The following is an 18,078-nucleotide window of genomic DNA, read 5'->3' as shown; positions in this document are numbered from 1 at the left end:
GTATCTTTTCTACCAACAGTCCTTCTCAAGGACTGTAGCCATACATTTAACTTATCATAAGTTGCATCGTCAATGAATTCATTGTTATATCGACGTCTCATACCTTTTCACGTAATAAAGCATCATTTGACAATTATGATCGTTGTTTTATCAAGATCAGACGTATTCCAAAGGTGTTGCGTTTAACTGAATAACGTTCATCTAGGGAAAGGCCATTTGAGTGTAAATATTATTACACAGTCATTGAAACTACAAAGTAACAGTTTGAATGTGTGTCATTCATTGGTAGCCCATACGCTACAGTGAGATGGTTTTATAAACAACACAAATATGACATTTCTGACGACATCGAACTGACACATATATAAACATCAAGTTAACTGAATGAAGTTACAAGAAGCGTTTTAAAATATCAATCAATAAAAAATGACCAAAAATGGTGTTGTTTTTTCTTGCTTTAAACGGAGGTCCCGACATAGTCTTCAAACCAATTTTGGATATTTTGTGAACAAATATAATATAATTGTGTATTTTGTGAAATCAAGCTATGCACAATGCGTTTGTGTCTCCAAAGGCTTAGTCTTGACCTTTGTGCCTAAAACATGAAATTGGTTAAATGTTAGTTTACTCGGCTTATCCCTGTGGTTTCTAATGCTTTGTAAATTTTGCAAATGAAGCAGCACTAAGTGTTATTTTCTTCTTTTTATACTTTTATATCTTCCTCTTTTAATCAATGTACATTTCTGATGGTTCAAGTATCAATTCAGAAGTTCAATATTGAATAAAAACTATCTAGACACGGGAAGGTCACGAACTCAGCATTTCGTGTTTAGCTAATAGTAATACACCACCTTTTCTGATGAAGAGGTTGCCTGGAGGAACTTACTCCGATCTCACTATCAGTTTAAGCAAGAATACAATCGATGCGAGTAGGAATTTTACATGCCCTTACCAAATTACTATGCAACCAACCTATGGTCAAGATGTCAAGAATGCTACAAGCTTTAAATTTGCTTGTTAACGGAAACAATACTACCAATGTACACTATCACCTGAAACACATACTAGACCAGGCATCAACATAAAAAAGTAATGTATATGTTAACATTAACAACGATTCTACCGTTAATCTATTTAAAAGTTATCCATCTTATAGAGTATGTTGAATTATAATTTTGGTCAGTATTCTAAACAATGTTTATTCTGCTGCTAAAAATCTGATTTGGTATGACTTTTGTATAAACATTAGAACATGATAAGTAATTACATCCTTTTGTATAAACTTGCAAACCCTTCTTTTTAAACGTGCATATCCATTTGTTAAAACTTACATTCTTTGTTAATAAGTAGGTTAACAATGTAAAATTACCAAATGTTTTCTAACCATTATCGAGAGATATGTTTTCATACATAGTATCTTAGTTTATTTTACAACGATTGTGAAACAAGTTATTGCAACATTATATTATCACTAATGTTGGTGATTTTTTGTAGCATTTGAATTGTGCTTGGTGTAGCGCTCGGCGTAAGGCGTATATGCCTAATTCTAACTACTCGGATTCTTGGTGGATATGGCGGTAGTGCTTTTTTGTCGCTCAATGGTGTTGCTGCGTGCCTGGTGGAAATTTTTTGCATTGTTAGAAGTTAGTCGTACACATGCTTTTTCTACCTGCTTGGCTTTTTGATGGATGCTGTTGGTGCTTGCTGTGGCGCTAAGGTGTGATGTTGTGTGCCTTGTATGCCTCCCTCGGTAGAAGTGGTACGAATACGCCGTATTGTAACTACTCGGTTTCTTGGTGGATATATAGGTGGTGGTGCTTTGCGTTGCGCTTTGGTAATAGTATTTACTATTGAACTCTTACTTCGTTTTTGTTATATAATAGTTCTCATTTATAAATAATAAAGTGATTTTGAACTATCATAGCATTCTTTGTATTTCATCTATGATTCGAAACTGGTTCTTAAAACAATGACAGGTATTGATTTATGTACTTGGTATGGACCATTCCCTTTTTTACAGCCAGGTGGTTTATTGTTAGTCCTTGGGGATAATTGAATATGTCATGTTAACAAGTTTCCCCCAACACCGCATTTAATTCATGTTCCAGTGAATGCTTGTTTCACCGACCGTGCCAAGGCGGTAATCCATCATTTATCAGTAAATACATATACGTGAGTGTGTCGTCTGTTTATGGTGTTTAAATTTGAGTATATAGTGTAAATATGTTTGTGTCTCTAGTTCATTGACGTTTTATCCCTTGCCTTCTGACCCTAAACAGGGTTATATGTTATTTTTATTTTTTTCGACTACTGCGCTGGTATTTACAATTTGTCTTTATCGGATCTGAGAACGATGTAGCTAATCGGATTACTTGTTACTAATAACTGACCAATAGAGTGAATGAAGTCAGTAATTTGTGACCATAAGATTGACTTAAGTTGTATATTGTATACCATCCCTGGGCATGTCCTGGTAGTTTTCATTGTTATTTTGTGCTTGTAGTTTTCATTGTATTTTAGAGACTTTGACAAACGGGGCGTTGACAGTGTTATACATTCCATTGCTGTCACTGTACAGTTATAATAAAAACTTAACTGCTATTTCAAACTTTAAATTTAGGTCATCTTTCATAGGATCTCCTCTCCCGAATTTATTGAACATAATTTATCTTGAATACCGTAATTTGAAGTACCTTTAAACGTATTTCGTATTTCAAATATTGTATTTTTGAGATCAAAATAGTAATGTTGGCGACCTTACAATGTATGGAAATTCAGCGACGACAAGGTTTTTCATCTTTTTTTTTTCTTCCCTTCTTTACGCCTAGTATACACAGTCATAGTACAAGTATTCGAAAATACGAACATTCTAAACCATTTAATTTTAAATGCCTCTTAAAATGAAAGTAAATACAAATAATAATTGTATATGTATCTTGTGACTATGTAGAGATTTTGTGTATTTTACACATTAGGCAAATCGAGGTTATGTATGTATAATATACTTTTGGCATTTGTCAATCTTTCTACCTTCTCCTGGGATGTTAATAAAGCATGTCATTTTAAACCTCTTTTGAAAGAAAACATCTTTACCCAACATCCTTGAAGATCCTATTTAGTTTTTGTAAATAAGGACGTTTATTCGATTTAAAGTTTACTTTTCTGTTTAAGTATACTAGATATGAATTCTAATTTGCAAACATATAGATTCATTTTAGTGAAAATTAGTTTTAACATGGAATTATTAATATATGCTTGGAGCGTATTTTACTGCATAAACGCAGTTATCTCATCAGGTAGTAACTTTCATTACAAAGGCAAAACTGTAATGTTTAAACTCCATTTTGTATGTGAACAATGAACCGGAAAACAATTAACATACGGAAAATAGATGACAATAATAATCGAAATAATGAAGTGCAGTTTTATATAAAGATGACTACATAATAAATGTTACTGTATTTGATTATTGATTTGTTTCTAAAATAAAAATGGTGCTCCGTATTTTGTCGTTATTTTATGTATAAACCGGGAGAGATAAACTCACTCCAGCCAATATTTTATGAACCGTACTGTATAATCCATTGTTGGTGCTTTACCTTTTTAGATATTATATCATTTGAAGCAAACACAACACTTGTAGAAGACGGCAGCGCAGTCCTTCTTAAGTGTTTATCTCATAAAAACGCATTTGGTGTAAATTTCCTCAAGGACAATATCCAAATTGGATCATGTAATATTTTTGATTGCCAAGTTATAAGTGCTACAAAATATATAACATCACAGAACACTTCTAAAGATGATTTCAACGAACACTATCTGACCATAACAAACTTCTCAAAAACATTGGCTGGAACCTACAACTGTAGATCGTACGAAACTAGAGATTATAAAATGGTTAATCTTACGTTTGCAGGTTTGCATTTTTCTTCCAGAAAATAACCAGTATAGTAAGAACAATTTGAATCATATATAACTATACAATATATATAAGAGGTAATATTGTTTAACAATCAAACGTCTTTCTTAATGCAATGATTGTAATCATGAACTCTATTAAATATTTTAATCACATATTTATGATTATACCAAATTTCTTCAGCTTTTATAACGTATGTGAATCTTAACCCGAAGAACGATCCGGTGTCGGTCATTGAAAACACCATTTATCAGTTTGAATGCGAGATATCCATTGGTAGCCCATACGCTACAGTGAGATGGTTCAAAGACAACAAAACTATCGATGACATTGCTGACGACATTGAACTTACACAGCTATCAACATCAAGTCAACTAAACGAAGTTACAAGAAGCGTTCTTCAACTTCAACCAACAAAAGATGACCACGGAATGAGATTGTTTTGTCTTGCTAACAACGGAGGTTCTGACATATATTCTTCAAAGCCAATTTTGGATGTTTTGTGTAAGTATAACATACGTGTTTCGAGGAAGGGGTAAGTTAATCATGATGCAAAGCTAAGGTATTGGGTTCCCTCCGACTTGCAACGTTTTCCAATTAAGAAAACCCGACAGTTATTTTCTTCTGTTTTTCTCTGTTTCATGTTGTCCTCGTTCAATCTTCATACATTCCAGATGGTCCAATGTGATTGTGTTTTCTTAAGCCTTGGTCCTGACCCTTGTGTCTTTAACACAGGACATTGGTTACCGGGCTTGTCCGTGTTGTCTCTATTGTCTTTCAAATTTAACCAATAAAACAACACCAAGTGTAATGTTTTCCTATTTATTATTGCTTTATTTTTCTCTTTCTTTTTCAATTGCCATATATTCCAGATGGACCAAGTATTCCCAAATGTCAATTCAACAGTTCAGTGGTGAACGAAAATATCTCTATACGGAAAGGTCAGGATCTCACCATTTCATGTTCCGCTGATGGTAATCCACCACCTTTTCTCATGTGGACGTACCCTGGAGGAACTTACTCCGGTCCTACCCTTAGTTTAAGAAAGATTGCAATCGATGGCAGTAGGAACTTTACATGCTCTTCCCGAAATACTTTAAAACCAACGGATGGACAAGAAGTAACTGGCTCTACAAGCTTTACCTTTGCTGTTAATGTTTACGGTAAGAATTCTACTTATGAACAGTATTACCTGAAACACTGTTTAGACCTGGCTTTAATATCACGACAATACTCATGTCATTTTTGGACAAGGGCACTTGTAATACTCAAAGTAGTACAAGGACTGATAACAATGTAAACATGAAAAGAAAAATGTTCTCCTAGCCAGGCAAAACTTGTGTATGTTCTACCATGAGGCATTAGAAACGTATACATATCGAATAAGTAAATGACCAATATTGAAGTCACCAAAATGTCCAGATAGAGTTCCTTACGCATACAGGTCACTATTTTACTATTTTCTTACACTGTTGACCGGTCTTAAAAGCTTTAACTGAAACTGACAGCAGCTTTGTTATTGGTAGATTAAACGAAAACAACAAGTTAAAAATGACAACAAGCCTAGAAGAATGCATGACTTTATATTAATTATCTGTACAAATAAAAGTAATCGATTAAATGGTGCAATACAACAACGGTCAATCAGGTCCTAAAATCGAGATTTGCAACGACAATGTTACAATCCTACATTCGGATTTCGCTTTAACGGAAATTTCTATACATGGTAAAGTAAAAGTTATTTAGAAGCCGCCCATGGATTAATTTCCATCATCATCCGGATTTATTCTCCACTTACTAGTCATTGTAAACGGAATGAAATTAGAAAACTATTTAAAATTTGCACATTATTATTTATAAGTTTTTTTCTCAATAAAGCCTATTGTAAGAAAATTTGAATAGTACCTAGATCATGAAATTGATGGCAGTGTAAAGATTTGGTGCCTTGTTAAACGTATTACTTAAGATTTTAGGGTACGTACGAATTTTCTTCATACATTGTACACGACAATACTCATATCATTTTTGGACAAGGGCACTTGTAATACTCAAAGTAGTACAAGGACTGATAACAATGTAAACATGAAAAGAAAAATGTTCTCCTAGCCAGGAAAAACTTGTGTATGTTCTTCCATGAGGCATTAAAAACGATTACATATCGAATAAGTAAATGACCAATGTTTAAGTCACCAAAATGTTTAGATAATGTTGCTGACGAATACAGGTCACTATTATACTATTTTACACCGTTGACCGGTCTTAAAAGCTTTAACTGAAACTGACAGCTGCCGTGTCGTTAAAAGATTAAACGAAAACAACAACTTAAAAATGAAGAATGCATGACCTTTATATTAATTATTTGTACAAATAAAAGTAATCAATGAAAAGATGCAAGCAATATAACAACGGTCAATCCGGTCCTCAAATCGTGATTTGCAATGACAATGTTACAATCCTACTTTCGGGTTTCGCTTAAACGGGAATTTCTATACAAGGTAAAGCTATTTAGAAGCCGCCCAAGCAATGATTTCCATCATCATGCGGATTTATTCTCCACTTACTGTGACATGGAACAAATGACACGAAATATTACATGCACTATTAATTCGTGGCATCCCTTTCAAACACGGGATCAACAACAGGTCAAATTAAAGTCATTATAAACGGAACGAAAATAGAAATTTATTTAAAATATGCACACAATAATTCATACGCCTGATAAGGTTTCTTTCTCAACGAAGCAAAATGCAAGAAGATGTGCGTAGTACCTAGATCATGAAAATGATGCCAGTGTAAAGTATTGGTGCCTTGTTAAGTCTCACTAAACATTTAAGGGTAAGTACATACTTTTGTCATACATTGTGCATAGACCTTCCGATTAACCGTCGGTGGGACGGTCCTTATTTTTAAATTTGTACTCAATCTTATTTAAACTGTAAGGCTTTCGGTCCGTCTTATTGACAGTTTGCATGTAGTAAAAAAAGAAAGTTGTTATGTTCATCAAACATTAAACACAGCTTAAAGGTGTCGGAATGGGTACCACAAAGAGACACTGGTGACAAGCCTCACTTACACTTACCTCCCTTGTCAGTACATTACCAATTTACCACTTTACATCGCACAAGCTTTTTAAAATCCTAGATTATTATCTTAAAGTTTGCAATAAGCGCTCGCAGATTTTAAATAACATTTCCAAATGTTCAAAGCTATCTTATTTTTCGGGACTTGATATGCATTAACTAGGAAGCCTTTACCGGTACTTTCTTAGAAATACACATTGCCTCAAAATCAGCCAATCACATTATTTATAACAAGTCAGTGCGTGAATGCCAAAGCTGGCGATGTCAAACTGCACAGCCTTTTTGGTTTGTGATTGACTTGCTTGCGTTTTCATATTGAAGGTTTGGTGCGCACACTTGCCCAATATACAATGTAGTTACACTTATGGTAAAGCATGAAGAGTTTATTTCTTCATTTCAACTCACATTTTGTGAATGTTTACAAAGTTAGTGTATACTGTAGTAAAACAACGCGATCAATGCAAGTTTGAATGAAATGCTAACTTTACAAGGAATACATTCAGTATAAGCACAACAGACCATTAACAACTTACTCTCGTAAGAAACAAGGAATTACTGCGGCGAGATTCTGCTCCTTTTTTAAAGACTCGAGCCGGGTGTATAGAAGCTGCCCAATGTAATGTACCGACGCACGTGATGCACTTTTCCTGGGTTTTAAACAAAGACTGAGCACTCCAAATGTCACGGTACCATTAAATTTCGAGTGCCAGGCAAGTAAGCTACTGGTACCATTTGTTAATGTCTTCTTTTGGTATGACGCGTTGGGGATCATGAACATGGGACCTTACGAACTCGTAGAGGTAGTGAGCTATTGGGAGCGGTTACAGAAGACAATACAAGAAAGACCAAGTCTGTGTATTTATTGATCTATCCGCTGAATACAAAATAATTCGGAGAAAATAATTCTTTACATTTTTCCTTACCGCAGCTGCTCGTATTTTGTTTGCATTCTTATGTAATGGTCCTTTACTAAGATTGTTCAAAGAATGGCTCTGTGGTTAAACGTGGCCCTGCCCCATAGTGTCAGCTTTTCTATATATTATATAATAGTATCTATGAAAATATTCCTCTATTAAACCGCAAATACCAGACCCTTGATATTGGGGTTAATTCTTGTCCCACTCCCGGGTACCAAGTTGTCTTTATTCTGAAGTATTTAAAGCAATGAAAATATTATTCTCTGGAACCTCAAGGCCAACAAGATTTTTGAAAATTGTCATGTACATGTAGCCTCAAATAGTGGCTGTTAACCAAGATCGTTCAAATACTATCCCTGGGAGTCCTTTTTTGATATTTACATTGTAAAATCTTTGAATTTCATCTTCTCTGAAACCGTAAGGCGTCTTGATATTTATTATGTAGCATCATGTAGTGGTTATTTACCAACATTGTTCAAATAATGTCTCTTGGTTCAAACTGGTTTTCTATAGTATTATACCTGTATAGTGAAAATCTTCTCAGAAAGGCCAAACCCAAGACCCTTGATATTTGATATGTCACCTCCTGTAGGAGTTAGTAACTACCTACATAAAAAGCAACCAGTGACTTCCTAAGAAACCAGTGACTTCCTTAGTAACCAATTACTTTCTTATCAACCACTTTCTGACTAGGCATCTTATTTTTTCGTAAGCAAACGATGCCTTCTTAAGTAACAACATACTTCATTAGCACCAGCAACCTCCTTAGCAACAAATATATTTCGAAGCAACCAATAAATTCATTATCAACCACTTTATTACTAGGCAACCAATGATTGTTTTAGCAATCAATGACTTCCTCCGCAACCAGTTTCTTTCTTAGCAACCTTCAAAGCAACCAACGTTTTCCTAAGTGACAACTTACCTCTTAGTTACCATTGACTTCATTGACAACCATTGACTGATTAAGTTATTTTTAACTTCTTAAGCAACTTATGACATCATAAGCAACTAATGCCATTGTTATCAACATTTGTTTTCTCAGCAGCTACGTACATCGATAGCTACAATGACTTACTTTTTAGCAACAAATGACCTCCATGGCAACCACTGACTTACTGAGCGACCACTTACCCTTAAGCAACTTATCACTTCCATATCAACCAATCCCTTTCTTAGCAGCCACTAACTATTCTAGCGGCAATCTACATCTATAACAACAAATGACTATATGAGCTACCATGACTTTCTGAGCAACATCTGACTTTATTAGTTAAAAATGACAACCTTAGTAATTTTCTTCATTGAAAGTAACCAAATACTTCCTAAGCAACCCCTACCCTCCTAAGTATCCAAAGACTTCTTTTGCAACCAAGAATTCCTCACCAATTACCTTAATTCATCGAAACTTATGACTTCATTGTCAGTGTGAACCTTTTGAGGATTTTTGTTTCAACACAATATTTTATTTTCATTTATTCAACAAACATCGACCGTCAGTAATTTTAAGGCATTGCCGCATTCAGCAAACTCAGTGCTTTGATACATGAATCTAAGGAGATCTGTTAATCTTATACACTAGCAATAACATACATAATTTAAAATGCTTATTTTGGGGATATATACTACATGTTCTTACGGAATATCCAACGTGTACAAAAATTGGTATAACTCTGTTTAAACGGCGTTACAAAATTCAAAGGAACAATAAAGAGAGCCCAACCCCCCACCATTTTGACGAGAATGTTACCATTTTTCTATGCATCTAGCACGACTTTTCGGCGCTAATGCCATTAACGGTTCTCATGATCAAACTAACCCATTCGACATTGCTTCCTAGTGATGCTTACCACACTGTTGCCCTATCAAACTTAACTCATTTGACATCTTAACATGAACACAGGATTCCAAATCGTCTTTGTTTCACTTTTTTAAATTGCACCATCTCATAGAGTATGGTAATTAATAAATTATGTGATTTAGCACAACACTTTGTTTTCGAATAAAAAAAATAGTTCACGTTTTGAAAACTTTTCTTTTAGAACATATTCTAATAGAAAATGCTCTTTTAAAAATATTGAAAACCTAGATGACTTTTATTCTTTGTATGCTCGTATGTTGTAATTAGTTGAGGTTTGACCTTAGTATTTTCGTGAAATTTGGGTCAGGCTTTAAAATTGCAATAAATGCCTCAGCAAGAACATATTATATCCTTGTATTTGTATACGAGATAAACGTTATCCATGTCTCTATACATTTGTAAAATTAACAACGGACCGAATAATATGTATTCTGTGTTTTAGCTCCGATCAATGACGTTTTTATTTCTTCACCAACCAAAGACGTCGTCGTCTTACAAGACAACGAAGAGCTTATTATTAAGTGCGAATGTTTAGATGGTATACCAAAAGCAACGTTTGAATGGTTTTTAGACAATGCAACCAATGGCAACAAGACCGATGACAAACTTATTGCAAATGATAACGTGAGCGTCAAAAATCATTTTGAAAATGGTACAACAGTCAGTTATTTTTTATTCACAGCCAGGCCTTCTGAAAGTGGAATGAGTATATATTGCGTGGCACAAAATGTGATTAATAAAGTAACATCAACCAATTCTTTGCTGCTGGCTATAATCGGTAAGGAAAAACATGAACAGTTTTTTTAATATACGTATTGAAGTTGAACTTCTTTTTCAGCTATTCTTATCACGTTATCACAACCCTATTTTCTTTTCTCTTTTTTCTTTTGTGTTGTTCACATCAAGATATATACAACTACTGTACAGATATTAACTTGTAGGATTAGTCATGAAAATATTTTCAACGTATGGTGTTCGCCTAAATCGAATGATCAATTAGAAAGGAGAAATATTCATGTATGTTTGTAAATTGTAATAACTTATTTTGGTTTTGTACCAATTTCTGATTTTGTTTCTCGTTTTTATTTATGAAAAGGCATTCCAGATACACCTTATAACGTTCAGGTAAAAGACGTTAAAACTGATGCAGCTACCTTGAAATGGAATCAGCTTTACACAGGAGGTTTAGAGCTTTCTGTTGCTATAGAACTTCGAGAAAATACCAACGAATGGAAGGAACATGAAGTGTCAGAGATCATCATAAATGACACTGATATGAGAGCTGCTTTGAACAATCTAAATGCATCCACATCGTATGTGCTGCGCTTCATGGTGTTCAATGTGTTAGGACGAAGCATGATTTCTGATGAGATGCAGTTTCAAACACTTAATTAAAATTGCTGTTCTTGAAAGATCTAAAGAAATTTGACTGTTTATTTATTTTTATTTTTTTCTAAAAAATAGAAAGTGATTAGTATTAAAATCCTTCTGTATAACCTTGCGTTATAAACTTGCCTACCCATCTATTAAAGCGTGCATGGGATATTAATGAATTTTGTAAACAACTTAAATCATGAAATGTTTGAAAACCGTTTCGGATAGATTTAGAAACATGCATAGTTTCCCTTTTTCGCTAAATTATAATTTAAGTTGACATAAAGAATTTTTGTTGTTTTTTAACCTATCATTTTAAATTGAGTAACTTTTAAAGAATAAAAATATATATCTTAAGTAATTTTTGAATTATTGCGATTGTGCGCGAAGTATTAAAACTTTACAGGTAAGTATTTCGTAATAATAAAAATCAATTCAAACATTCAAATCAAACTATTTAGATTTATCAGAGAAATGCACTGTTTCGTTATCTGAGTCTGCTGCACTGTTTGGTGGAATTTTTGGAGCTTTGGTGCTTGGCGTGGCACTCGGATGTGGTTCTACGTGCCTTGTGGTAAAATGTCGGCGTGGCAGAGGTAAGATGAATATGCTTTTTTATGCTGCTTGGTTTCTTGGTGACTTTAGCAGCGATGCTTGATGTGGCACTAGAGGTTTATGTTTTATGCCTTGTGGTTATATTTTGTCGTTCTAGAAGTATGTTTTGATATGCTTTGTTATGTGCTCCGTTTTTTTGGTGGATATATTGGTGGTGCTACATGTCGTGTTCGATAGTGGTATTGCTTGCCTTGTGTTTAAATGTCGCCTTTGTAAAAGTAGGTCATATAGGCATATTGGTGAAATATGGGTGGTGTTTTATATAGCGCTCGGAGATGGTGTTGCGTGCTTTTTTTATTTTTACCCTGCAGAGGTATGCAGAGATAGTATTTGCAGAAAGAGGGTGGTATCAAAAAAAAATTGTAGTCTCAAATGAACTGTATAATGTGAACAAATTCACACATTAGTTCTGTATTGTTATATTTACAGCGCACAAAACCGATTTCAAAAAGAGCTATTGTTGACATTATTCACTTCTTACCTGTTACTTTGCTTTTATTGTTGTAGTTTTTGAATGATTTTTAATTATTTGGCACTTACATATCATTGTTTATTTTTCATTGAAGCCCCGGAACAAATTCTGGAAATGCCAACAGCTCAAGTAAAAAGGTATATATATATATATATATATATATATATATATAGACTTAGTATGGACTATACACTTACAGTCAAGTGGATTATTTCTGGTCTTTCGGGATTATTCAATATGTCTTCTTATAAACTGGTTTAGTTTAAAGCTATAGTGACGCGTTTGTGGGCTGTTTGTTATGTTTGAACGTTGGTGTCTCTCAATCAATGTCCTTTGGGCGCTTACCTTATGCCTCTCAACAAGGTTCACATAATATATTTGACTCCTCAACTTATCCTTATAGTTTTCATTGTATTATTAATACATCTTGGAAATAAATACCATTTAAGCCGGTCTTAGGGGGTGTTGATAGCGTCGTACGTTTAAATGATGTCAACGTTAAGTTTTAATAAAACCGATACTGCAACGTCAAATTTTGAATGTAGTAAATGCTCTTAAAGGAACATCTTTCCAGAATTTATTTAACAAAAATCACATTGCTTTATGTAATATGAAGTGCCTTAAAAGACACATTGTGATTATGATTATTTGCCTTTTCAGAGATCAAGAGAGTAATGTTGGCGACCCTACAATGTATGAAAATTCAGCGACGACAAGGTATTTTCATGTGTTTTTTCTTTCCTTTTGTAACCCTTGTATACACAGTTGTAGTACAAGTATTTGAAAACACGAGCATTCCTACAAGAAGATATACCAGAAGCATAACGTACTTGTCATGTCAGGCTAAATAAGAATAGCACGAATATGAATATCATCAATCTTATCTTAAGTGAGTAGAAAGAGGATTTGAAATATAATCACATGTTCTGACATTATTCGAGCGCAATATCTTTACAATACGTTAACAAAAATTAAAACAAAATTTGTTTTTATTTTTAGAGCAGAGAACGTTTCTCCATATGCTGAGCTGGACGTACACACCATCGCAACGTCAACATCCTACGAGATGATAAAGCATACTATGTGACATAATAATCTAAATAAGAAGTACTATTTGACAAGATGTTTATTTATCCGAGAAATATTATCATAAAGCATTTTAGTCTAGCCTTTCATAATAGCTCTTGATTTTTTTGCCTGGTAGGTATGCTTGAAGTTAGCACCAATGCACCAATGTTTAAAAATATAACACAAGTTCAAATTATTTCACTATGGAAGAGAGTGGTACAATGGTGAAGAACAAAGGGTAGTGTCAACGAATTGGAAAAGGGATTTGATGAAATTCAATCTGAAGATAATGATATCCTTCAATTAACGTTTAAAAAGGCCTTTGAGAAAGCGAAAGTTGTTTTGATGTAATTTATACGATGTTTGGGTGTTGTTTTTTTTAATATATACAAATAACCGGTAGCATGAAGGTGGAGCTAGCGTTCGGATAAATTACAACGACCTTCACTTACACCGCAAGCAAGTTTTGTCAACATGGTTCAACACAGTTATTTCTTCAATTAACCTATTGATTTAAATTATATTCTCGTGTCAAAATCAATAACTAAGGTTCTGTGTTTAATAACCATTACATAGACAATTGTGTAAATATATTCTGAATTGAATTTAAACATGTTTAAAAATGAAATTGAGTTGTGAACTGAATCGTTAGTAGTTATATGTTGCACTCAATTTTAACATTGTTGTTTAATATACATTTTTTTAAATGAATGGCAATTAAATACATTTTTGTTATAAACAACAAGAAACGTAAAAATATATAAGAAATAAAAATGCTTTTTAAATATGGATTCCGACCGGCCATCTTTGGCAACAATAGGTGTCTGTCATTGGTTTAACCAGTATTTAAAAGACCAATGTTATTACACAGAACATGTATATATGCAAGTGTATAAAAACATGCAGTACACATTCCAAAATATTAACACATACACCTGCAATTTAGAATTATAGATTTACAGAATTTAGAAGTAAGCAAAATGCTTTTTCTAACACTCTCTTCTGTATGTTATAACTGATTTATCGGTGCATTATACTAATAATGTATGCATGCATAAAATGAGTTAACAAAACATAAGTTAGCCTAAACAAAAGTTGTTGTCTTATTTTATGTTTACCGGTGGGTTATAGTGATTTATCAGTGATACAAAAATAATATTAACAAACAGTGAAATAATATTTTAATATGTGTTATATATATGAACATGGTGAAAGATATACTTGTTGACACGGAGACAACATATGTTCTCTGATCACGAATATTTCCGTTTGTAAGAGAGCGGTTTTCATTGTTGTAAATCCATGTGTGCTTGCTTTTGTCTGTTAGATAATTGCTTTATTTTTTCAGGCAGTTATTAATTATGATGAGCTTGGACATTGATTGTATATGTATCATTTTAGGCTTGTGTAGAGATTTATTTATTTTTTACATTTTAGGCAAATCGCGGCATTAGATGTACAACTGTACAACATGTTTAAATATTATGTTTTATGTGTGAGATAATGTTTCTAAAGCAATATTTTTGCAATTGTTCCCACTTACTACTTTTTCTTCGGACGTTTGAAATTCAAAAATAAAACACCGAATCTGCACACCTTTTTTGAAAGAAAACATCTTTACATAGCTTTATTCTCATTCAAAATAATCGTTCAATTTGTGCAAATAAGGAAGTATAATCATTTAGAGTTTACTTTGTTGTTTAAATATACTGAATTTAAATTCAAATTGGCAAACAAATAGATTAATATAATGACAAATGGTTGTTAGAAACTTGCAGCGTAACTTACTGCATGAACGGCGTACTATGATCAAGTAGCACTTATTGTATAAAATTTCCATTTCAAAGATTTTGATGCAAACAATGTTCTAAAAGCCAAACGTACTCATAAGTTACAATTCAACAGAAATATTTATATACAAATGTGATTGAGTACGACTCTTTGTTTTTAAGGAAGATCATTTTTCGCTCTATAACTTCTCTCTCTCTCTCTCTCTCTCTCTCTCTCTCTCTCTCTCTCTCTCTTTGGGGGAGGGGGTCATGGTATACTCTTTTTATAAACAAAACATCCCGTTCATTTCATCATTTCACCATTAACATAAACTCGCGATAGTAACCAATGTGTTGTAACATTATTGCATGTATCTTCTGTAAACAACGTAAAGTAACCAGAATAAGTTTAAACCATTTTCCTTAGACTTTTATAGCATACATAGTATCTTATTTTTGCTAGCACATGAATAAAATTGAGTTAGATAATTAGTATTCCTTTCACTTTTAATTGAGATTAAATTATTTTTAAAGAACAAATTTTAAAACCTTAGTGTATGACACAATCAGTTTATGATACAATATAAATTGTTTCGTAAGGATAAAAATAAACTGAAATATCGAAATAAATCAATTTAAACAAGAGAAGTTTGTCAAACAGTATGCCCCCCACCCGAGCGCCATATGTCAGGAAAATTTGGACAATTCAATGATATATGCATAGACTGAAATGACAGCTGATGTCTTATTGACATTGGATGCCTTTGAGGCAGTCTTAAGATTATGACCATCCAAGTGTGAGGATAGTAGGTACAGGTTTTAATCATGTTCAGATGATGACTGATGACTGATATTTGCAGATAATTATGTAACCTCTTAGCAGAAGTTAATATGACGTTTATTTAAATGAACTATATGAGTTGAGACCTTGACCTTTGACATCTACTGGTCACCCCAGCGTAAATATCTCGTTTTAGGGCCATGGGTGCAGGATTTGTCGAGTTATCACACAGACTAGCTTTTTGCCTCCAAGGACACTGTGATCATGACCCGATGACCCCTTAAATCAATAGGGGTCAACTCCAGGTCAGGTCCTAACCTCCAAGACAAGTTTCAGGGCCATTGGTGTAAGCATTGACGAGTTATCAATACCACCACATTTTCGCATTTAATGTCATTCTGAAATTGACATTTGACCCTTATTATCCATATGGGTCATTCACTGGTCAGGCCCTACCTTCATTTCAGGTTTGATTACCATAGATACAGAGATTATCGAGTTTGCGTTCAAGGTCACCGTGACCTTGACCTTTTACCCGATGGCCCCGAAATAAATGAGGGTCATCTACAGGACAGGCCCAACCTCAAATTCAAGTCTGAGGGTCAATGGTGCAGGCATTGTCGAGTTATCACTAGGACAACATTTTAACATTTAAGGTCTCTGTGACCTTGACCTTTGACCCGATGATCCCTAAAATCAATAGGGGTCTAGGCCAGGCCCAACCTTCATGTCAGGTTTGATGATAATAGGTCAAGGAATTGTTGAGTTATCACTCGGACAAGCTTTGGTCTACCGACGGACCGATCGACCGACATGTGCAAAGCAATATACCCCTCTTCTTCGAAGGGGGGCATAATTAATCAGAGAAAGTCACATTCTCGTCATCTGGGCCCACTGCACTGCTTGGTAAATGTTTTGGAGCATTGGGGCTTTGTGTAGCGCTCGGTGTTAATTGTATATGCCTAATTCTATCTACTCGGCTTCTTGGTGGATATGGCGATAGTGCTTTTTCTTGTCGCTCGAGGGCGGTGCAACGTGCCTTGTGGTAAAATTTCGCAATATTTGAAGTAATACTTATGTGAAAAAATACAGAAACAGTTGCCAAAAGTTTAAACATGAACTTCGTTTAATGGCACAGGGTAAACACCAAAGACATAGAACACAGAAACAAAAATATCACAAACTATAAACATGGAACAACAGCACAAAACTTCACAAACAGCATAGTGCATATATACTTTATAAAAATAGGCATGTCTATCAAGGATTGTTAGGTACCGCTTTGGAACGGTCAGAAAAATGTAAATTTACTGGGGGGTCAAACCAGTTTACGTGCATAAACCTTACTCTAATCCCAACAATCCTGAATAAGAAAAAAAAATGCTAAAGGTAAATCTTATCAAAGTATGCATTAACTGGAGGAAACTTAATAATAAAACAAATAATAATAAACTAATAGGTAAACCCGAAGTACTTCAATGATTAGAGATCCCAACTCTATCTGCAGACGGAGGAGTACCTGATGCAAAAACTCGTACATAAGTTTTATTCTTACTGCTTGACCTTTTGGTGTGGTTGGTGCTTGGTGTGGCGCTTAGGTGCGTTGTTGTGTACCATGTGTGCCTCTCTCGGTAGAGGTAGTTCGTATAAGCCGTATTGTAACTACTTGGTTTCTTGGTGGATATATAGGTGGTGGTGCTTTGCGTTGCGCTTACTTCGTTTTTGCTATTTAATATTTCTCATTTATAAATAATAAAATGATTTGGAACTTTCATAGCATTCTTTGTATTTCATATAAGATTCGAAACCGGTTCTTAAAACAGTGACATTTAAAAGGTATTGATTTATGTTATTAGTATGGACCATTCACTTTATTACAATCAGATGGTTTATTTTTAGTCCTTGGGGATACATAAATATGTCATATAAACAACTAACCCCACACCACAGTAAATTCATGTTCCAGTTAGTTCTTGTTTCACTGACCGATCCAATGCGGTAATCCCATTATTCATCAGTAAATATATGTTTGTGCGTCTGTTTGTTGTGTTTAAATTTGTGTATATAATGTAAATATGTTTGTATCTCTAGTTCATTGACGTTTTGGTCCTTGCCTTCTGCCTCTAAACAGAGTATATGTTATTTTTAATTTCGACTACTGGGCTTGTCCCGGTAGTTTCATTGTATTTTTGTGCTTGTAGTTTTCACTGTATTTTTATTAC

At 34.0% G+C, this 18,078-nt stretch overlaps 1 protein-coding gene and 1 long non-coding RNA gene across 2 annotated transcripts; both read left to right on the top strand.

The window, feature by feature from the left end:
• The first annotated feature begins 2,842 nt into the window (after positions 1-2,842).
• LOC128205108 (hemicentin-2-like) lies at positions 2,843-11,172 on the top strand. Its single transcript, XM_052906543.1, has 5 exons — positions 2,843-3,296; positions 4,103-4,423; positions 4,792-5,082; positions 10,460-10,555; positions 10,874-11,172. The coding sequence occupies exons 1-5, from the start codon at positions 3,182-3,184 to the stop codon at positions 11,170-11,172; spliced, it is 1,122 nt and encodes a 373-aa protein (XP_052762503.1). The 5' UTR covers positions 2,843-3,181.
• Positions 11,173-12,143: 971 nt separating this feature from the next.
• LOC128225077 (uncharacterized) lies at positions 12,144-14,528 on the top strand. The gene is made up of 3 exons (XR_008259599.1): positions 12,144-12,375; positions 12,899-12,955; positions 13,238-14,528. It is a non-coding gene; the product is annotated as an uncharacterized LOC128225077 (long non-coding RNA).
• The last annotated feature ends 3,550 nt before the right edge of the window (positions 14,529-18,078 follow it).

This window comes from Mya arenaria, chromosome 2, assembly GCF_026914265.1.
Source record: "Mya arenaria isolate MELC-2E11 chromosome 2, ASM2691426v1".
NCBI lineage: Eukaryota > Metazoa > Mollusca > Bivalvia > Myida > Myidae > Mya > Mya arenaria.
The sequence above is the reverse complement of the archived record's forward strand: the minus strand, read 5'-3'. Positions and strand labels throughout refer to the sequence as shown.

Excerpts from the sequence above, each read along its gene's own strand:
- LOC128205108 (XM_052906543.1), top strand. The coding sequence starts at position 3,182 with ATGAATTCTAATTTGCAAACATATAGATTCATTTTAGTGAAAATTAGT. Across the intron at positions 3,297-4,102 it reads AAACGCAGTTATCTCATCAG|CTTTTATAACGTATGTGAAT; the intron begins GTAGTAACTTTC and ends AAATTTCTTCAG. Across the intron at positions 4,424-4,791 it reads GCCAATTTTGGATGTTTTGT|ATGGACCAAGTATTCCCAAA; the intron begins GTAAGTATAACA and ends CATATATTCCAG.